This window comes from Crocodylus siamensis, chromosome 4 (assembly GCF_052110815.1).
Source record: "Crocodylus siamensis isolate JL-2025a chromosome 4, ASM5211081v1, whole genome shotgun sequence".
Lineage (NCBI taxonomy): Eukaryota > Metazoa > Chordata > Crocodylia > Crocodylidae > Crocodylus > Crocodylus siamensis.
This window is the reverse complement of record NC_143398.1, coordinates 26,633,203-26,655,201: the sequence shown is the minus strand read 5'-3', so window position 1 is coordinate 26,655,201 and position 21,999 is coordinate 26,633,203. Positions and strand designations below refer to the sequence as shown.

Here is a 21,999-nt window from a genome sequence, read left to right as displayed (position 1 = left end):
GTTTAGTTGTTTTATTTACTGACCTTGAATTCAGAAATAAAACTTCTGCCTGTATAATTATGAAATTTTCTTAATACTTTTGAAAGTATCCTTACCTAAGAGACAAACATGATGTGAGATGTGATTGTGAATCCTCTGTTTCTGCTTTGCTGCTAATGAATGCCAGTCTTTACCAGGAAGAATATTGTATCCCAGATGTCATATGAGATTGGATCTTGTTTCCATTTCATCCCCTGATCATTCTAAAACAAAGCCTGAGTTTTAAGTGTTTCTGTGTTTGGCAGCTGGAGACTATATTAACACTGGAGAGTGTCAAAAGATTTGAAAGAACCATTAGTTTAAATAATCCTGTAGGTGTGAATGTCCATGTTTAACCACATGCAAGATTAATAGTACTGTAGGGAATTTTAAAAGTTGCATTCAGCCTGAGCAGTGATTGTAGAATTCAGTTTGGATTTCTATGTATAATCTTTGAGTCTGTAAACAAAATATTTTGAGACTACATAAGCACACTATTAGAGATTTGTGTCATTATAATAGGAATAGATGAGCCTCTATTTTTAATTAATGTAAGAAAGATTTATCTTTGTCAAGAACTAAAGGTACTTTACACATGCTATGATGCTGAAATATTTAACCCACAGCTTTCAGTGTAGATTGTAGGCTTTGTTTGCTCTATGTGGCAAAGGTGAGAGAGAGAGGATAAAATGTTTGGCTTTGTGCAGGAAGGGAAAAGAAAAGGAAATGGATCCTTTCCAGATTGTAGACAGAAAGGAGTCTTAAATCTTTAAAAGTATCTTTTATATTTTTAAGTTACTGAAATACTACAGCAAACAAGTACTAGGCAAAAGTCTAAAAACAAGTCTGCATAGCTCTTACTTCTCATAGACCACATCTGCTGAGAGGTGTGCGTGCATTAGGGAAGAGGGAAGGGTAGGTGACCCTACTTTTTGTATACAGGTGTATTGGTTAGCCCAGTGTTGTGACTCACTGATTTGGAGAGATGACTGATGTTGTCCTCTCAATATACTTCAACAAATATGAAAATGTGTATTGGGTTCACACATTTAGAAAAAGTCCAGTGCAGTAAAATTTTGTATCTACAGCAAAATTTTACTCACATGAAATAATTATTGCAGGTTTATTTTAGGTCACCAAACTTGATTCAGTGATATTGGAACCAGATGCAGAAGAAGACTGTTTGTGGATGCAGAGGCAGAGACTGTTTTTATACCACATTTTTGTCTAAGAAATGTGTCAATCTTTGTTGAAGAAAATGTTATGGTGACTTTGACGTTTTACCCGACAGAGAGAAAAATAGAGGCAATTCAACCTTTTGATTTAATATTTGATGAAGAATCTGTGAGTTGTCCAAGGGAAACAAGGATTTGCTCATCACAATTTCCTCCCCCTGCATTAATAATAACAAGAGCAAAAGACAATCATTTGATTTACTCACTGAATGTTTGGTCCAAATTATACCTTGTATAGGAACATTCTTCAAGGGAGAGTCATTCCAGGGGGTAGTAGGCAGTGTTTTCTCTCTTCGACCTTCCCAAGGATCAGGAAACAGTACCTTTTGTTGTAGTCACAGTTCCAAAGGATCCCTCTGGCAGAGGCTGCTCTGAGAATGCTGTAACTGAGACTACAGCTTGGCCTCTCCTCTTTGGTCAGTACCACCCTTTTTTGAGCGTGGCCTGCTTTGAATCTGATCTATGAATAGACGACCTGTTTGAATTATTTGAGTATTTAAGCCACTGATTTGCAACTGGGATGCCATGAGATAGTTTGAAGGGTGCCACAGGGAGTGAGGAGATAGGCTCAGGCTCATCATAAGAGGAGACAGACACCTTGCTGGGATCACAGTAATGCCACCGGTCGTGAAACCGTTGCAAGACTCGTGATTTCAAAATAACTCTGACTCATGATCTCCAGATCCTATGCTCAGCTCTCTGGATTTTTCCAGCTGGTAAGTATAGGGAAAGGGGCGTGGGGGAGATTGAGGCCCTCATGGTGAGGGAGGGAGTGGGGCAGGAGCAGAGGCAGAGGTGAACAAGGCCTTGGGGCCAGGGCGGGTCATCCAGAGGCATTGGGGTTGGGGTGAGGGAAGGGGCATGGCTCCCTGCAGCAGCGCATGTTGCCAGGGGTGGCATGGGGGCATGTGCCCCCCACAGGGCAGAGGGAGGCTGCCCGCTGCAGGCTGGGGCTCTGTGCCTTGCTGTCTTACCCCAGGAGCTCAGCTGCGTGATGCCACTGCTACCTGCCGGGCAGGCAGGGGACACAGGGCACATTGGCTGTTGCCTCCTGGCTGCCCAGCAGCAAGAGGCACACTGGAGTTGCGTGGCTGAGCTCCTGGGGCAGCAGCAGCAGGGTACAGAGCCACAACCGTCAGCAGGCAGCCTGCCTCTGCCCCATGGGGGGACATGTCCCCATGCCCCCTCTGGGGGTGTGCACTGCTGTGGGGAGCTGTGTCCCTCCCCGGGACCCTGTTCGTCCCTGCCCCTGCTCCTGCCCTACTCCCTCCCTCACCGCAGGCACCTTGCTCTCCCCCCCACCCCCATCCTTCTTCCCCCATCCCTTACCAGCTGGTGCTGTCTCTATCAGTGTCTCTGTGTATGTCTCTGGCTGCCCCTCACTCCCAACCCACAGCCTGTCCAGCCCTGCTGCTGCTGCTTCTCACTTCTGACCCACAGTACCCTGCATCCTGCCAAACCATGCAGGGACTGTCCGTGTCCAGGCTCTAAACCTCACACACACACCCAACTCCCACACCTTCACAAATAACCCTCCCAGATGCACATACTTCAAAAATAGCATCTCGTTATTTACCTGCCAATCTCTTGATTTGTTAAGAGTTTGTTTTATGATTTTTGGCACAGTTGGGTTGGCAGCACTGAGATCATTTGATCTCAGCAGTATTCCTGCCTAGAGCAGGGGGTTGGACTCAATAATCTTTGGGGTCCCTTCCAGCCCTTAATTTCTGTGATTGCCCAGCTTTTAGGAGGTAAACGCAGGCTCATCCCTGCCTGGGTGCTGGTTCTCTTTCCCTCACTCACTTCCCAGCCCCCGTGCTGTGCAAAATGGTAAGCATTCGCTTGTCCCTGCCTGGCTGCTTCTCTTCCCTCCAGTTTCTCCTGATCCAGCCTCTGTCTGTGGAGGTATGCAGACTAGTTTTTGAAATGGGGGCCACACAATTCATCATAGTTATGGAGGGGTTCCTGCAGCCTCAAAAGGTGGAAACCACTGATTTAAACAGTTGTGGACTGACATGTTGAGACTTAGTATATGGCAGTATCTAAACAAAGCATTGAAAAGAGCAAGTATGTGGAAGTTTTGGAGGGACAGTGGTGCCATTTTCTGGGTCTGGCTCTAAATGATTTAGTAGATATGGATGGGAAAGAAATAGCTGCTGTGGTCCTTTTCTGTTTGCTGTGCTTTTGTTTCTTCAAGAGGACAGAAAAGATTTCTAGGTTGAAGTGTAAAGTGCTGTCTATATAGGAGGGTGTGATATATGGCATAGAAGTTCAGGTAACATCTGAGAAAACAGACTTCTTGGATAACTAAATTCAGAAATCAATGCAATGGAAATCTCAAGAGGAAGTTTGTGGTGAAGGAACTGAGAAAGTAGAAAGTGATTGACTCATGGTTTGGGAAAGAACCTAGGATGCCATTTAACCCAGCTATAATTATAAGTGTGCTAGATACTTGGCACATCAGTTATTGAGGAACTTGCTTCTGCAGGACTACAAGAAGGAAGGGTACAGGGGAAATGCATTTATTGGCATCCTTGTGGTATGAAGCAAGCAGCTACCAAGAGAAATTAAACAATCCAAACAAATCAGTCAGTTGTCCTCTATGAGTCAAAGTTCACACTTACCAAAACTGAAAAATCTTTCCTTTCTGAAGACCTACATTTCTGTCCAGAAAAATACCCTAATAAAATACTTCAACATGGAGAACTAGAAGAATTCTTCCAACACCTCCCCCTCAAGGAATATTTCCATGACCAAATGAATCCACTTCCAATAACAACTCATCCTCTGACAACATTGAGGAAAAGATCAACCGCAAAAAATGCCAAACCCATCAGATTGGACACCTCGCACTGGATGAAACTCTAACCTTGACCACTACATTGACCGCTTCAGGGAAAGAATGAACAATGAAATAATCAACAAAATGCGCCACTATAACAGCCTCTTTCTACCAAAGAGAAGGGCCATAGAAACTCGAAGGTCTAACCAGCAAATAGTAATAAAACCAGCAGATAAAGGAGGAGCCATAGTCATCCTAAACCATGGGTGGGCAATTATTTTGGGCAGAGGGCCGATTACTGAGTTTTGGCAAGCCATGGAGGGCCACATGACGGGCAGCCCAGGGCAGATAAACATTAATTTTCTAAGTTTTTTAAGGGGCCCGTGGGCTAGGTAGAATGGCCTGACGGACTGCATGTCGCCCCGGGCCACATTTTGCCCACCCCTGTCCTAAACCATGAAGACTACATAAAGGAACCCAACAGATAAGTCTTTGACACCACCTACTATAAAGTACAAGAATATCTTACTCCCCTTTTCACCATGAAACTCAAAAATACCATCAAATCACTTCCATCAAAACTACAAGAAAAAACTACAGACCTCGATCCCCCCACTTCCCACCCAAGGGACTTTTTATAAGGCTCTTAAATCCACAAACAAGGGAACCCTGGCAGACCTATCATTTCTAACCATGGCACCCTAACTGAGGAAATACCAGGTTTCATGAAATCAATCCTAAAACTGCTCGTCTTATAAGAACAAGTTATGTACAAGACGCTACAGACTTTCTGTGGAAACTTACAGACATGAACCACCTTCCCAGCAACATCCTCCTAGCCACCATGGATGTTACCAGCTTATATACCAACACAACATCCCACACCAGGATGGCATCCAAGCCTGCCTTACATATCTACAAGAATAAGATTACAGCTCAGAGTACAGACCCAAAGATATGACTGACCTTATACACTTCATCCTCACACACAACAATTTTACTTTTAATAACCAACACTTCCTCCAGACCATGGGCACAGCTATGGGCACCAAAATGCCCCACAGTATACCAACCTTTTAGTAAGCCACCTAGAAGAAGAATTCCTCAAGGACTGCACCATCAAACCCTTGCTTTACTTAGGATATATCAATGACATCTTTATCATGTGGACTGAAAACCTGCAATCTCTGATTGAGTTCCATTAGAAATACAGCAATCATCATCCTTCCATCCAACTATCTCTTGAATACTCCAGCACCAACATCTCCTTTTTAGACATGATTATCAGTATCCAAAATGGTAAAATACAGACCACGTTATACAAGAAACCCACAGACCAACATACGTTTTGGCACAGAACCAGCAGTCGCCCTAAACACACCAAGAAAGCTGTGATATACAACCAGGCCATCAGATACCATCAAGTTTGCACTGAGGAGAGCACCTGGGATTCCCACCTCACCAATCTTAAAAAGGCTTTCACTCAACAAGGACACTTCTCCAGAGAGAGAGATCACACGTTTGAAAGAACCACCTGGATACCATGTGAAGAATTGCTGCAGTACAGAAGAAAACCCCTGGTGAACAGCACACCGCTGGTTATGATATATCACTCCTCCCTGGAACCCATATGGAAAATCCTCAAACAATTGCAATGCATACCAGAAAGAGACCCTATTCTTAAAGAGATCTTCCCAGAGCCATCCATTCTAGCCTTCAAACAAGCACCGAACCTCGCTAACCTCATCACCAGAAGCAAACTTCCTCAGGCCCAGAACCACACCGAATGGATCCAGACCATGCCATGAGAAGAAAATGGAAAACCTGCCAACACATCTCCACCATCCCCACAATTACTACACCCTACAACAGAGCCATCAGCATCCCTGCATCTTACACCTGCACCTCCAGAAATATAATACATCTCATCCAATGCACCAAATGCCCCGATGGAAAATACATAGGAGAGACTAAACAATAACTGCAAACTGGAATGAATGGACACCGGAAATCTATCAAAGACAGGAATACCCAATTACCTCTGGGGGCACACTTCTCACAAGAAAACCACTCTCTCTCCAATCTCTCAGCTCTAATCCTCAAAGGAAACTTACAAAACACTTCCCAGAGATGAGCCTATGAACTTCACTTCATCAAACTCCTAGATGCAAAAAAAATCATGGACTAAATATAAATATTGCTAAAAAAAAATAAAAATTTCCAACTATTTAAGTTGGTGTAATAAAACATATCAGATTCACTCAGAGAACCTTGTCTGTCTATGGACTAAATATAGAAATTGGATTTATGACACATTATAACCTGCCTGACATCTGATTCCCCAGGTACCTCTCCACTATTTAATGGCTCCTAGGACTATAACCTTGCAGCAGAGACCTGTGTCTTTTCCCTATAAATCAGCATATACAGTTATTTTAGGCTATGTTCTTAAGAGGATTATGGGAATACATAATAACATTCTGTTGTAATTTCTTAAATTAAAAAAAGTCTGTTCCAATTCTTGTAATTGGGTAGAAAGTTATCGGAAGAGAATCCTGTTCCATCAGTGTTAGTACCCTCACTAACTCCAGTGGCAGTTAGCTGGCTAACTTCAAAACATCTAGTTTAAGATGTAAAGAAAAGGCTGAAAGATGGATCCCAAATATCTAGCCAGTTATTCCCATAGTTAGATGTTGGCAGGGAGCTAGTTGTCTTTTGAAGTTGATCTCTGCCTAAAGTAAAGCATGTGCCAAAGTAATTCCACATGGAATAGAAGTTAATGAGCATTGTGGAACTAATTTTTTTGTTTTCTCAAGTATGAAATGTCTTTTTAAAAAAAAATGAAGCTGTTTTCAGAGGGCAGGTTGTAATTTAACCAATGTGTTTTAAACATATAAATCAAAATTGCAATATAATAATCTCAGAAATTGAAAAAAAATGAAATGACCGTACTCTTGTTCCTTTTTGGGTTTTTATTGTGTTTTTTTTTAATGAAATACAAAAATCAGAAATGTAAATCTTATATATGATCTATATGCATATTTGTAAGCCCCCCCCTCAACAAAACCTCCTAAATAATAAAGGGGGGTGGGGGAAGGAGGGAAGAGGAAAGGACAGAAGTAGAAAAAAGAAGCATGTGAGGACTGATATTTTAATTACCAAAGTATTTTGAAAACTCCTTCCAAACTATACAAAACTTTTCAAAGCAGTTAAGTCTGTTAAACATGACTCTCTCCATGGATGCCAGCTGTGCCATCTCATTGTATCAGTTTTCAACCTTAGGAGATGTCCTATTTTTCCAGTGCAGTAATATAATTCTGTGTCATTAATAAGACCCACTGTAAGAGTGCAACCTGAAAAAGATTCAGTTTTAATTTCTTAGGGAAAACCAAGAACACATATATTTGCCAGTGGTATCAATGATGTGTTCAAAACCATGTTAAGTCTAGTGATAATTTCTTTTTTAAAAGAGTTGATTTTAGGATATGACCAAAACATGTAACTGAGTGTTGCCTCAGTGTGTCACATCAACATGTATTTACTGGAAGCATATTTAATCTTTTAAGTTTCAAGGGAGCCCATGCAGATGAAAATGATAATTTGTATAAAATTAAGTCTAAAATCAATTTTTATGTTTGAATATTATGAATTACTTATTTCCACTGGGATTCTGTCATCTGAATACCTAGGTCTTCATTCCACTTTACTCATAAATAGTTGGTATCAGGTTTATTATATGATGTCATATATTTATAGAATGATGGCAAAGAATGTGGAAGAGAAACAGATTTCAAGGATAAAAATAATATATCTGGAGTTTTTTGTCTCGGATCCAAACTCATTTTGTAATACTTGATACAATTGCACATATTGTATTAGTTGTTTTTGGTAGGTCAAATTCATTATGTAACTCAGAAAAGGATTTACTGTATTTACTTGAATCCAAAATGAGTGTTTTTTCTCTCCCACTGAATGTTGGGGGAAGGGTGGGGAAGAGCTTTGTCTTGGATTTGGGTACCGGTCAAGGGCAAGTGGCTCTTGTGACTTTGGCTCTTGCCCTGGAGCCTGAGTCACTTCTTGCTTGGGCCAGGGTTGGGGCTGGAGCTAAGACCACTGCTACTGCCTGAAGTCATCAGCCATGGAATCAGCAGTAGCTTCAGTCACTCCAGCCTAGAGCCAGAAGTGAGGGCCAAGGATTGGGTGGTGTTGCAGATCTTGGAATTGGGCAGTGGCATAAGTATGGGTGTGGATGGTGGTGCAGGTCCTGGGATTGGGCAGGGGGGACAGGCACTGGCAAATGGTATGTGAAGGGCCAGGTGTGAAGATAGGTTCCTTCCACCCCCACACTCCCACTTGTCTGCTTTACTGCTGCCTTCCCTGCTGCAGCAGTCAGGAGAACAATTTAAGATGACCCCTTAGTAATTAGATTCAATACATGGAAAATTATGTCAAATTTTATAGTTTTCCATGTAGAGTGTAATTATTGGAGTGGAACCATCTTAAATTTGAAGTCATCTTAGATTTGAGTAAATATTTGGTAATTTTTCCTAGTAGAAGATCCTGTACATGCACACTACCCTTATCCATCTACTTTCTCCATCAGTTTGTGGAACCCATATTTCAAAAAGGGGTTGCCTCAGAAAGAGGCCTTATGATGTAATGAAGACTGAAACTTAAAGTTTGCAACATTTTTTCCTGCTTATTAGGCTACAAAAAATTGTAGGGATTACAAGGGTTAGAAAGACAGTGATAAATAGGGTTTATGATGGCTGATAATGGAAGGGGAAGCATAAATACCTATTAAATTTCCACTCATAAAACAGGGTTATCATCTTTTATGTTTAAACTCCTAGCTCTGAATTCTGTATTGTAAGCTTTGCAATTTAACGAGACTTGGCTAAACCCACTTTCCCAGAATGCATCTTTTTAAAGATATTTCTGACCTGCCTCATGCATATGAAATGTATAGCTTTTTTTAAAATATTATTTACGGGAATGTAATAGGGATAATACAAGGTTAAATGATTAATCACTTAACTGGTAAGAGAACTGGTTATCACTGGGCTTATTGGTTATCATTTAGTGCAGGTTAGATACAGTTTGCCAGGGAAGTGGGGGAAGGGAAGCCACGCACATGTCCCAGCAGGAAATGGAGAGTGGCAAGGCAGGCGAGAGGGAGGGATGAGGGAGGGGCAAGGGGGTTAGTACCTATAGCCTATGAGGTTAAAGAGGAAAACATCAGGTGGTCTAATGACTCATCAGTTAAGCAATTGGCTGTCAGTTCACAGGAGTTCCTTCCCTTCCCATGCCAGGCTTCACGTGGACTGTGTTATCTGACTGGGCTTGCCACTGCTTCCTCCCCCATGATCGAAGGGTCCCGCGAGTGGCTTCCAGCAGCAGCTGTGTCCAAGCTTCTATGTTATCAGTTAACCATTTTAACTGATATAATTAGAGGAAGTTAAACAAATCATTTTTAAACAATATTTACATTCCTAGAATGTAACAACATAAGATCAAAATTTGTATCAGTCTTGCACTAAATTGAACATCTGGTAACACGGTTTATTGAACCCAAATGTGTATTGCTACATGAGGAATTCAAACTGGAGAAATGGAACAGTATATTGAATTGCATGTTCTTGATGCTCTAAAATTTGCATGGACACTTGCATTAAGAAGTGATTTTTAATTTAAATTTATAATTTAAGACACAATTTTTTGAGGTACAATATACCTCTTTCTATAAATAAACTAACCTGTAGTACCAACAAACACATACACCATGGCAAATCTGATTGTGTTTTTATTATTTGTCTTTGAAATATGCTGTGATTCCCATGATTTTTTAAATAAATTTTGTGCCAGCTACTTCTCTGGAGTAATCTGTAGAGACTATATAGAAACCACATAACATAAGCAAGATCTTAAAATTGTTTTTATCAGGTCTTTTTGCATTTTCTCCTTTTAAGTTATTGGTATTTTCCAACAGTAAATTTCAATTGACAGCTGTTAGCAGAATGGATTTTTTCCCCCCTTTTACTTTCATTGAACAGGGGTTGTATCGAACTTTTGTAGTTGCATTCAGCTCTTATTTTGAAATTCTCATGCATGTTGTAAGTTGTTTCTCTGCAGATATTTTTGTAGTTACTAGGGTGCCAGTTCATTGCTGTTGATGATAATATCCTACCACATACACCTGGCCCTTTCTTTTTCATTATGTATTTATCTTGGATATTTGGAAGTCGGGAAAAAATATTGTAACCATAATCTGAGCAAGGTTGTACATTCATTCATCAGATATGATGGAATTCCTTTTCCCCCCTCCCATCCTCCCTCACTATCTGAGCACTGTTTCTGATGCAAAAAATACAACAGATTGTGAGAGAGCTTGGTGCAATTGAAAGCAAAAACTGGCCTAATATAGCTGTGGGAATAACATTCTTACAAAAGAGAGGGGGAGTTATACAGCTGTGGTGCTTAGTGGCTGCTAGCAATGACTGCTAAAATTAAACAACAAAAGGATGACTTACTCAATTTCACAAGTGTTTAGAGGTCAAGTATAAAACTCTTAACGCTGCTTATGCCTCTGCTAATTGTGTATGTGGGTTAGAGGGTCTTGACCTGGCCTTTTGTCTTGAGGTGAAATTAATCCTTGGATCTGTTCTAATAGACACTAGCTTTCATAGTTGCTCTTCTGCCTTTCCCATCATTCTGGCTTCATATTTTTCATATTCTGGTTTCATATTTTTTTTTCAAGACAAAATAAATGACTGTTTCCAGTGGTTTTCAGTATTTGAATTGGAACTGTGCTCTATAAAATTTTAAAGGAGCAGGTTGTAGGTCTGGGGTCAGATTCTCCTCTCTCCCTTGGATAATTCCACATCATTCAATGGATTTTATATTAGTGCATGTGACTGGGGAGTCAAGCTTATAGACCTTGTATTGGCTTAAAATATTTGTAGGCAAGAAAATCACTTAGTGCTGTACCATTTTTCTGATGAACTAAGTGGAAAGAAACCAAGATTTTGGGTGATTTTTGTAGCTTAATATAGAGTGTGTTTACTTTTGTATTTGATTTGGTTTCCAAAAACTATAATTTTTTTAAAGAAACAAAAGATTTGGTTTTTATTAAAACAATTTGAGAGCATGAAAGAATGGGAGTTAGAGGCAAAAAATGTTCAGAGAAAACAGTTATTTACCTGAGGACATTCAACCATTCAACAGTTCTGCTACCTAGCAAATGCATTTTGTTCAAAAAATGCATCAATGTGTGAAACATGCATTACCTAACAGAGCAAAAAAGCTCTTCCAGGTACTGTATATATTTTACTGTCTATGCTAAATCTTGAATAGCCTCCCCCCTCTTGCCATACATGCCTGACAGAGCACAGTAACTCTTTCTTTCCAGCTGGCACATATGCTCACTATATGCAAAAAATAACTATTTAAAAACCATGTACCCACAACATGAGCTAATTTTTCACATTTGAATAAGTTAAAGTAATTAAAATAAATTAGACCATTTGAAATCCAACTCTCTTGCTAAACTAATATTGAATTCCTGTTTTTCTAATCCCCTTTTACTGTTGCAAATTGGGATGAGCTGCATTAAAGTTAAATGAATGAATGCAACTCAGCTAATCATTTAAGAATCTAAGACTATGTATAAAAACTCCCCCTCACAACCCTAAATTCCCTTGGAAACTGAATGGTGTTACCTCTTGTTCCCCTGCACATGGTTCAGCACAGAGGTATAGATTTAATGAGGATGGAATGATAGGAAGAGATTTAATGCTGAACAAAAGGGTGGAAATAATAGTTTCTTGATTCCTTAAAATGATTTTTAGCTCAACTGATTTGAGTGTGGTGCTGATAGTATCAGGCTTGCAGGTTTGAGCCCTATGAAGGCCACAAGTTCTTTTCTGCTTCTGGCAGAGAGGGTTTGACTAGATGACCACTCCAGGTCCCTTCCAGCCCTACTTCTCTGCAATTTTATGATTCTGTGATTTTTCTTTCAGAAGATCAGAAATTGAATCCTTTAATTCATTTCTTTTAAGCAAGGGTTTTAAAAAAAGGCATTTTAAAATATTCTTAAAATTTTCTGTTACTGTAAAGGTATGAATGTAATCTGAACATTGGAGTCTGTTGATTGGATAAAAGTTAGGATTTTCTTTAACATTTTAGGTGATTCTTAAATAATAACTTAGGGGAAACTTGGCTTTTGTTTCAACCCAGTGCAGCCAGAGCTGTCCTGACTAGTTAGACCAAGGCTATGTAAATAATATTTGAATAAATAAATGCAATATAGCTAAGTGACTTTTTACCTGAGTTTTATCTGTTTTAAGTGGTTGGTCTCTGTGGAGTAGGAAGCCAGAGATAACTGTTTGGTTGTCTCTGTTGTGGTTCATGACCTGAATCAGGATTCAGATGCAGGAAGTTTTGCAGTGAAATAGGTGTACAAATGATGCTTGTAGCAGTAGAAAATATGATCTGATAGAATAATAATTAGGTAGGGAACAGTCTTGAATTTCTTTAAAACTACAGTTTTAATGATTTTCAGATTCCTTCAGGTGTCTGAATACATTCATTGGCATGTTTTACTTTTTAGGATAGAAGAAAAAACACAGTATTTCAATAGAAGAAAACTCTTATGCTAAAAAGGTGTAGTTTGAGTTTCATGCATGGAACTTGTTTTAACATTAATTATTGAGAATTCTCTTATTATTTTAATGGTGGCTGTTCATGCACCTTAGGTGGAAATGTTATGGTTACAGAAACAAAATATATTTTCTTAATACATGTCTTAAATGATTTGTTATAATTTTTTAGTGGTAATCAACCCAAAGGAAAGACCATTTGTATTCTTTCTTACAAATTCATGGTTTCAGGACTGGGAATACTAAATACCTTTCAACTTAATGGTTAACACAATACCTTTAATGCTTTTATCTGGTGACATTATTAAGTCTTATGTCAGTGTATTGGTTCTTCACAGTGGGTATAAGCGAAGGAGATGCTTGAAAGATGCATGGACAAGTGGTTGGGAAGAAAAGTACAAATGCCTCACGACTGTCAAGATCTAGGAATATAATCCTATATAGGTATAGGGAAATGTCTTTTTGACTTTGTGTCTGCCAAGATGATTACGTGATCAGGATTGGACAACAATACTAAATTCAGAATACTATAGAGATTAAGGAGAAGAGGTAGTTTAGTTGTGGTGCTTGAGCGCATATACAAAAGAGTCCCATAATGATCACATTGTGGAAGTCCGGCTAACATATCAGTGCAGGCTTAAAATCTTGTACTTTATACCAATTAGTTTACGTTTTTGACGGTAAAGCTTAAACCACTTAGAGTCAGACCTTATTCTACTTACAGAGCATCCAAGTACAAGTCTGTGAAAGTTGCTGAAAATGTATCAGTGCATCTGTTTTTGTAGTATACCATCATTTTACCTAAAAAGGCAGCTAGAGAGAAGGACCCATCCCATTTTTTGTATTAGCAGTTTTTCAGAGGCTTAGGTAGTTTGAATAGGACAACACTCAGGTGCCTAGGTCAACTTATGCACCTAATAGATGAAGTGTAGAATCTGTTATCTGGAATCTTGCCATTTTTCTGCATTTTACTATTATTTTTCTATGCGCCCCCCCCCATAATGCTCTTCTCTTCATTAGAAAAGTTGTAGGTGTAGGATTATTCTCAAAAATATGTGGAAACCATGTGTGATTGCTTTTGAAAAGAAATTAAGTTCTGAATGCACAAGAACTTTATTTTCCATTTAAAATCCTCTTCAGTGTCTGAACTAACTTGATTTTTAAAAAATATTTCCTCTATTGCCAAAATTAGCTAGTTTGGAACCCTTTTTAAATGAAAGATGCGGCGTGAGTAATTTTAATGGCATACCCAAAGTCACCAAATTCTAGATGAATTTCCAAATTAATAGGTCATCTAAATATAAAGTCCAAAAGCTCACAAGGTTCCAGTGGCACATAGCTGCAGGCCATTCCTGATGAACATAGCCTATGGATTAGGTCTGAAAACATGGTATCACTCAAGTTATTAAACTTACAAACTGTTAGAAAATGAAGTATTTCTAGTGTGGACTGCTTATTTTAAATTTTTGTTTTTTATACTTACAGAGAGACTCGGACATACAAATCTTTGTTTTTAAAAGAGTACACAGCTTTAAGGCTATTTATTTTCTAAAAAATATGACTTAACAAGAATATCTTTTTAACAGATATACACATGATGTTATTCTAACAAACTGCCATGCAACATATATCTTAAGTAATGAATAAATTGACTATACATGGCCTCCTCTATTTAACATGTATACTGAAAATTTACAGTGTAGCCAATACTTTAAAAAGTTTCCCTTATTTGGCAGTATTTTCTACAATTTGTTCATGTATTTCTCTTGGGTGATGGGGTGAATACAGAAATCTAGTCAGTGACAACCTGAGGTACTAAACATTTCTGCCTTACTTCGTTGTCTTCAAAAGTAATCTTTTTGTTCCTTTTAGGCTCTATCCATGAGTTGTGTATTACAGCGTTATTCGGCATGGGATCTGCTTCCACTATTGAAACGACTCGTTTTTTCATTTTACTTTTCAGGACCTTCTGAAATTTTTGTCTAGTGAATGCATAAAGTAGAGGGTGAAATATCGTTGTTCCATAGGCCATAACTAGAAAACATAATCTTAACTTTACCAAAAGGTCACTTGGGCCCAAACATAAAATTGTAGTGTTTAAAACAGAAATTGGTGTCCAGCAGAGAAGAAATGTTGAAATAATCAAGAGGGACATTCTGAAGACTCTCTTTTGCCTTTCCCGTCGTTCACGGTGTCGCTTTACAGCTCGTCGTAGGGCGATTATTACTGAAACTGAAGTCCTTACACCAAAGACTACATTTCTTCCTCCGCTGCTTTGTGACACATCAGTAGTCTCATGTTGTGTGGTCAAAGAAATAGTTTTTTTCTTTCTAGCTTTTTTCTTTTGCCCTGTTGTAAATCTTGTGCCAATTCGAATATTAAGAGCCTGGAGTATTTTGGTGTATGTAATTAGCATTACTATAACAGTGAAGAAAAAGATTGGAATCTGAACTAGAAGGTGGTAGTACATTCCCAGTTCTGTGTGGTATTCGTTTGCGCTGACACACAAAAGCGTCTTATTTTCCCATGTACTTGCACTTTGAAGACTGAAAAAATTGACTTCAATGAAAGGGATAAGGAAGGAGAAAAGAGAGACAATCCATATTGACGTCATTAATATCACAGCCCTTCCCATTGTCAGTATTCGATTTGCAGGTTTTACGGAGATATCATACCGGTCCAAAGTGATAGCAAAAACGTTGATTGCAGTCGAAACACTTGCAAAGGACACACAAGCCTCATGGAAGCAGCAGATTAGAGCAGTGTTACTCTCCAGTGAGAGCAGAAGGATAACTATAGTTAGAGGAATACATCCCACACAAATTATTACATCAAGTACATGAAGGTTCATTGTAATAATGTTACTGACAGAATTGATTAAGTTGGATTTCATACAGTAAAGTACCAGCACAGTGAGGTTGCTGCCAAGTCCCAACACAATTTCTAACATCAGAAATCCAGTGAGAGAAACTTGAAAGCTTAATGGGTATGATAGTGGTTGGTACATATTGGTGTTGATGTCATCAATGGCATCTCGAACTGTAATGTTAGATTCAGACTGCATGTTGACTTCCAGAATGGGGGAGAAACACATTCTTTAGTTGCAGTTGGCTTTTGTCCTAAAAGGTGAAATAACATATAAAATTCTTTGATTTTGACACTTTTCATCATTTTAAATAAATATAGAAAAACAAGCATTTTATTCTTATCAAACTGAGATTTATTGTATAATTATATCCATGCTTTGGATTGTATTCAGAAATCTGAGCATCTAAAAGAACAGACCACTTTTAAAGGAGAACATGATTTGTTTAAAAAATGTTTTTAAATCCATTTACAAAGACAAGTGTTTCTTTATGATGACGTGGTGCTTACAAAAGACCCATTTGTGGAATAAGTTGTATTTGTGCATTATCTTCACATTGGGTCAAAAGCCATTTTAGGAGAACATTCTTGTGTGTTAAAAAAATTAGTACCCAATATAAACTTAGTCAGAGGGGGAAATGGAAAGCAGTTACTTTTGAATAATAAAAATATCACTTAAAAGTTCTTTTATAGACTTCTCTACCTCTTTTTTTGAAAACTTCTCTTGTAAAAATCTCATGGACAAACATTTGCAATTCTTAAATTCATTTAGATTGTATAGTACTCACAGGGACTTATACATTAAACTTTCTGTTTCTAAATTGTGTATATTATTGCCATGAGAGTTGCTGTGTAACTCAACTGTAAAACAAAGATTAATAGTTTAAGTGTAACCAAATAGACTTTTAGAACACTGCATTTCCATATTCTGGTTTCAAAATTAATTTCAGGAAATAGATTATTTATTTCAAAAGTACAGTATTTCGTATTATTTCACCACTGATTTATGTATTTGAGCATAACAGGAATATTTAATCATAATATATTATCATATTTGTCATAAAAGTTTTTTCATGATGGAATTTGTGGGGTTGTATATTCTTTTTAAGACGCAATGAAAGTTTATCTCCTTCTCTAAAGTAGTGAGGCTCATAGAAGTAGCATTTATTACTGATTTGAGAATTTGTGATGGCCACACCCTCTATGGTTTACAAATGCCAATAGTTGAAATGTTAGTATCTGCATAGGATGCCTGCCATAGTACTGTTTATCTTACTTGCTCATAAAACTGGTTTTGGTCTATAGCAAGATGAATGAATAGAATAAATTGAGCAAGTCTTGGATTGTTTTCCTTTTGGTCACGATACTTTACGATATCTTCTGATACCTTTGAGTACTTTTCAGAATTCGGAAGGAATAAATTTGATATGAGGATTAATTTAAATTCAGGCCTTCATTTATTAATGCAATAAAAGTGGATGGGCTTAAGGAGAATAAAAACGTGTTGCCTTTTTGATGCAAATATGAATTAAGTACACTATAGATATAATATGCAAATAAATGTGGTACCTACAATCCTGAGAAGCCACAATAATGCTGTACTATCAATGACTTTTTTATAATGAAGGTTCTTGTTGTGTTTCAACAATTATTCTCTGTGTCACTTTTAAAGTAACAAATATGAACGAGAGTATTAGTCTCAGCTGTAAAAGGAAGCAAGAAATATTTCAAAACTTTAATTTCCATGTAATGCAACCTCAAGCCTTAAAAAGACTACAGCTTCCTCTGTGTATGTGGTCTTTAACTCTGAATGTATTTTGGAAACCAATTCAAATGCATTACTTAATAAATTGAATTCTCTTGAACTCTGGTAGAAGCCAAAGAAGATTAGAAGCAGTTCTTTTAGATCAAATGCTGATCTTAACTCTAAGAGTAAGTTTAAATGAAATCTTGTGAAAATGGAAAATGTTCAATGTGCCAGATCTTACTAACAGATAGATTAAATTAAACATCAGGTCTTTGTCACATCAGTTTAACTTGCAGTTAAACATCAAGATAGGAAGATAATAACATATCTCCTCCATACAGTGCTCTGTTCCCTTGTAAATGTTAAACAGAGGTTGGGTGCATGCAGCTTCTGACCTACCTGTTTTCTGTTGCCTCAAGGGCCTTTCAGCTCACTGTAGCAGCTTGTCATATATTGATACATGGTGTCACTGACAGATTTTTTTTTACGTGAATTTTCACTTGGCAACCAAGTAGTAGCTGTGCTCTATTTCATGCCTTACCAGAATCCTTTTCCCTTTTGTTTTTTTTCCTTTCTTTTTGTTTCCAGCACTTCAGCAGCAATATTTGTTGATTACACAAAAGGATTTAATTGCACGTAATATTTCTGTGTACCAGTGCATGTCATTTGTTGGGATTCTTTTTGTTCTCCTTTTTAAAGAGATCTTCTTTTAAGTTATGCTAATTTCCTTCTGTCTTTGCATCTTATGGCAGCATACTTTTATTTTCCAGGATAAATAAAAATAAAAATAGAGAGAGCTGATTTTTGGCTCCAAAAATGTACGTAGCATCCTTTATTTAGTCACACATTCATTTCTATAGTACTCCTTTTCTTTGCTTTAGAGTGCTGGCTTTGTCGCATAAATTGCTCTACATTGTAAAATCCAGTTTATGTGCTTTGATAGAAGCTGTAAGTTATTTAAATTGGTTTATATTCATTAAAGGAGAATACATAATTGATCATAACATTCAGAGAAAAATATGCATTGGTCATTATGGCAAATAAGTAACTTAACGAGGAGTGTAGGGAAAGGTTGGTTAAAGCCTTGCTTGGCTTGCTGGTGAAGTATGAACAGTCTCCGTTTGGGAAGTCATGTTTCATTGTTTCTTCATGAATCAGTAGTTTCCACAATTTCTGTTTTAAATTATAAATCCATTTTTAATAAATGCTCCTCATTTTGTTTAAGAATAAACCACTGTATTCTTCTTTTCATGAAAATCTTAGCAGATGGCTAGTCTTCATTATATACATCGTTGAAGTGTCACACACTTAAGTGGTAATATAACTCTGTTCCATGTTTTGGGCTTTTTTAAAGTCCTTTATGTCTTAAAAACATGTAAGTACATCCTGCAGCTCGTAGATCATACAGCTAGAACGATGCCCCATCAATTGCATTCTTCATATTGTCAGTAGTAAAATTGAATAGGGTGCTTGCCCTTGTGAAGAAAAAGAAAAGGTTAGGGCTTTTTGTAGTATTTTTTAAAATTAAGTTATACAAGAATATATTTTATATAGTATCACTTAGTTTAATCAACGTGTAAATCAGAAAAGATCTGTAAAATTGGCTCCTGCAGAAAATGTAGAAAATCAGAATATTTTCATTATTTCCAAATAAAATATTTCACTCTTGTTATCTTTTTCTTAAAACTAAATGCATTGAACACATTATGTATTCTTCAGATATTAAGGATGTAGGTACAAGCCAGATATTTAAGCAAAATATTACTGGGCAAAATCAGAGTAAAAAAAAAAAACAAATGAAGCTAGTAAATGTTATTTTACAGGTCATCTGAGTAACTAGTTTGCACATACTATGCGTGCTCTTCTCTTCAATAGATTCATGGAAAATACAGCTTGTTTAATTTAAATGTTGAATTTCCATCCTTTGAATAAATGATATATGAATAAACTTTCTATTGGGTGAAATATTTAAATACAGTATAATTGTATATATTATAAACAATGTGAAGGTAATACAAAATGCTAGTGCAGAAATAAAGATTTTTTTCCTCCCATTAGCAAGTCGGGCATTAGTCATATAACCCAACCTTAATAAAGCAATAAATATATAACCAGTTGCAGACTGTGATCCTTCAAGGAATATTTAAATATATTTGCAATATATTTAACTGTCAATATTTGGAAATAGTGCTGAGAAAAAAATCTGCATTAAGGATTTTTAGCAGCACTGTAGTAGTTTAAACTGTACAGACTTTGTATACTGTGAACAAAACATATTCTTTATATCCCACAATACATCTTCACAAAATACTATTTTTCAAGAATGTTACGTTTTTATGGAAAATATGGTATTTAAATTACATTGTCCACTTTGAAGATAAAATCTCTCAAAGTTGAATGGGCTGTCTTTTTCCATGAACATTTTTTTGTTAAACACTGCTTATACTCTACCCCATAGTAAGGAATATATCTTACCTCCACTAAGGATTTGATAAATTCTTGATGCAGGTGAAGCAGTTCCAGTTTGGAGAGATTCATTTTTTTCACTTATTAGCAGAATACAAGGGAAAAAGGGTCATAAGCATTTCTTCAAGAAATGACCTTAATGAAAATTTGTACCTATGCTCTGCCATTGTTTCAGAATACTGCTAATGTATACAGCATCTAGTGCTGCTTAAGAGGCTGCTGCAGTCTCCCATTCTTCCTACTGTAGAATCAATAAGCATCTGAAAATACATAATGAAAGTAATTTAACATACTGAAGGCTTCTTGTCTCCAGAGACGGCGTTTAGATTCAGCCTTTTTAAAAAGGAACAGCAATGCTTCTCAGAGGAAAGCTTGCTATGGGCAGCTTTTGCAGAATGACAGCCTACCTTGTCGCTTCTCTTCACTGCAGAGAGATGCAGTGCATTCACTAATTTTGATTGGTCAGTGATGTTGGGCTTAAACTGTGCTACATATATGGATTTTTTTTTCTGATTTATATAAGGATTCTTTTATGAAAAGACTAAATTTACAAATGATTTGTGTATATTTCTAGAATACATTTAGCATATGTGAGTTTTATTTTTTTTACCATTTCACTCTTTACTTTGAACAGTATACCACATGACAGACAACTAGTGAAAATTAGATGAAATGTATACTACATTAAAAACCTCTGGCAATTTATATTCAAGTGTGTCTTTACCATTAGCCTGTTTCAGAGCATTTCTTTATTCTTAAGTTTACCTACCTCTGATGCAAAACTGCTGCATCTTTTCTGTGAGCCATACTGAATTTCAACCAGCATGTGCCTATGCACGTTGTCATTAGGGTCTTATTCTACATACATTCTATTCAGGATAAGTAGATAACCTGTAAATACAATGAGAATTTCAGTTATTTTAATAGACTGTTCACATCCCTTATTTAGAAATGGTAGGTATTAATCCAGTTGAGTTCCTTATCTGTAGAGAATGACTTTTCTAGACCCCATCACTCTGTTCAGTACATGTGCAGTTATTTGGCTTGATAACATAATTTTAGGGAAAACTAACTTGCTTATATTTGTTTATTTTTGTGACTAATTTTTCTAGGGATACCATATGTTATTTTGTGAGTATATCTTTTGTTTCTTGTATTTTGTTCCTGACCTTGAGTTTCTGGGGATTTAGATTTATGCATTCTTCACTTCTTAAATGTTTCCTTTTGTAATGCATTTCCTGTTCTATACCTCCAGTACAGACAATGTTGCATGCATCATGATAACAAGGCGGAACAACAATTTTGCTTATTATTTTAAGTATTAGTCCAATTTTTTAAATTTATTTTTGAAAGTGAACTAGATACGCAACTGAAAATACTATTCAATATAATCTCTAGATAACACAAATAATTTAGGAATCTGTGAATCTCAAATGATGTATTGTTGACACTGTTCCATTTCTAAAAATATATTGTAGGGTGCTGTATGTTTATAGATGTAATTCTTGGAAAAATTTGGAAAACTCTATCAAGTGTTCATAGGTTCATTAAAAAACATGGTTGGAAAGCAACCTGCTTATCCTCTAGTCCAACTCCTTCTTTAAGGGAAAATCATTTCTGTTTAAACCATCTAAAGCAGCAGTCGGTAATGTTTTCTGGCGGCTGGCTAAAATAAATCGGCCTGGGTCCAAGGCTGGCACTAGGGCCTGGCTGTCACTTTACCCCATTGCCATTGCCCCGCTGCAATGCAGTGCGGGCAAGGCACATGACTGCATGGGTGTAGCCCCCACTCCATGGGCTGGATCCAGCCCAGGAACTGTAGGTTGCCAACCCCAGAACTACATATAAACATTCAAAAAGCCTGAGGCAGACTCAACCTAAGTTGAACAGTTTTCTGTAAGCGGCATAGTTAAATCAGTAATGAACAGAACACACGTTTGCACTTTGGTTGTGGGGGGAGGTGCAGATTTTAGACCGAGTTCAACCATTTTTTTAAGCCAGTCTACATGTGCTGGATTTCTGTTGTATTCTAGGTATAGACCAGTTTTGAGTGCCAAACTTCTGTTCTGTTATGAATATAGACCAGTTTCTGATCATATATACTGGTAAAATTGTAATGTCTGTACTTGGCCCTTATGTACCATACCAGATACCAGCACAGCTTGCTTTATCAGCCCAAATGGATCTGAACTCCCAATCCCCAGTTTAAAAGGTAACATGGGCCTAAGA

At 37.4% G+C, this 21,999-nt stretch overlaps 2 protein-coding genes across 2 annotated transcripts in view; one reads left to right on the top strand and one right to left on the bottom strand.

Moving 5' to 3' along the window:
- COG5 (component of oligomeric golgi complex 5) overlaps positions 1-21,999 on the top strand; it is a 354,414-nt gene that overhangs the window by 42,007 nt on the left and 290,408 nt on the right. The gene's annotated exons all lie outside the window — the stretch shown is intronic.
- On the bottom strand, positions 14,358-20,140 carry GPR22 (G protein-coupled receptor 22). Its single transcript, XM_090046303.1, has 3 exons — positions 19,780-20,140; positions 17,704-18,779; positions 14,358-15,811 (listed from the first exon to the last, which is right to left on the bottom strand). Exon 3 carries the CDS (start codon positions 15,784-15,786, stop codon positions 14,485-14,487), a length of 1,302 nt encoding a protein of 433 aa, XP_089902429.1. The 5' UTR covers positions 15,787-15,811; positions 17,704-18,779; positions 19,780-20,140; the 3' UTR covers positions 14,358-14,484.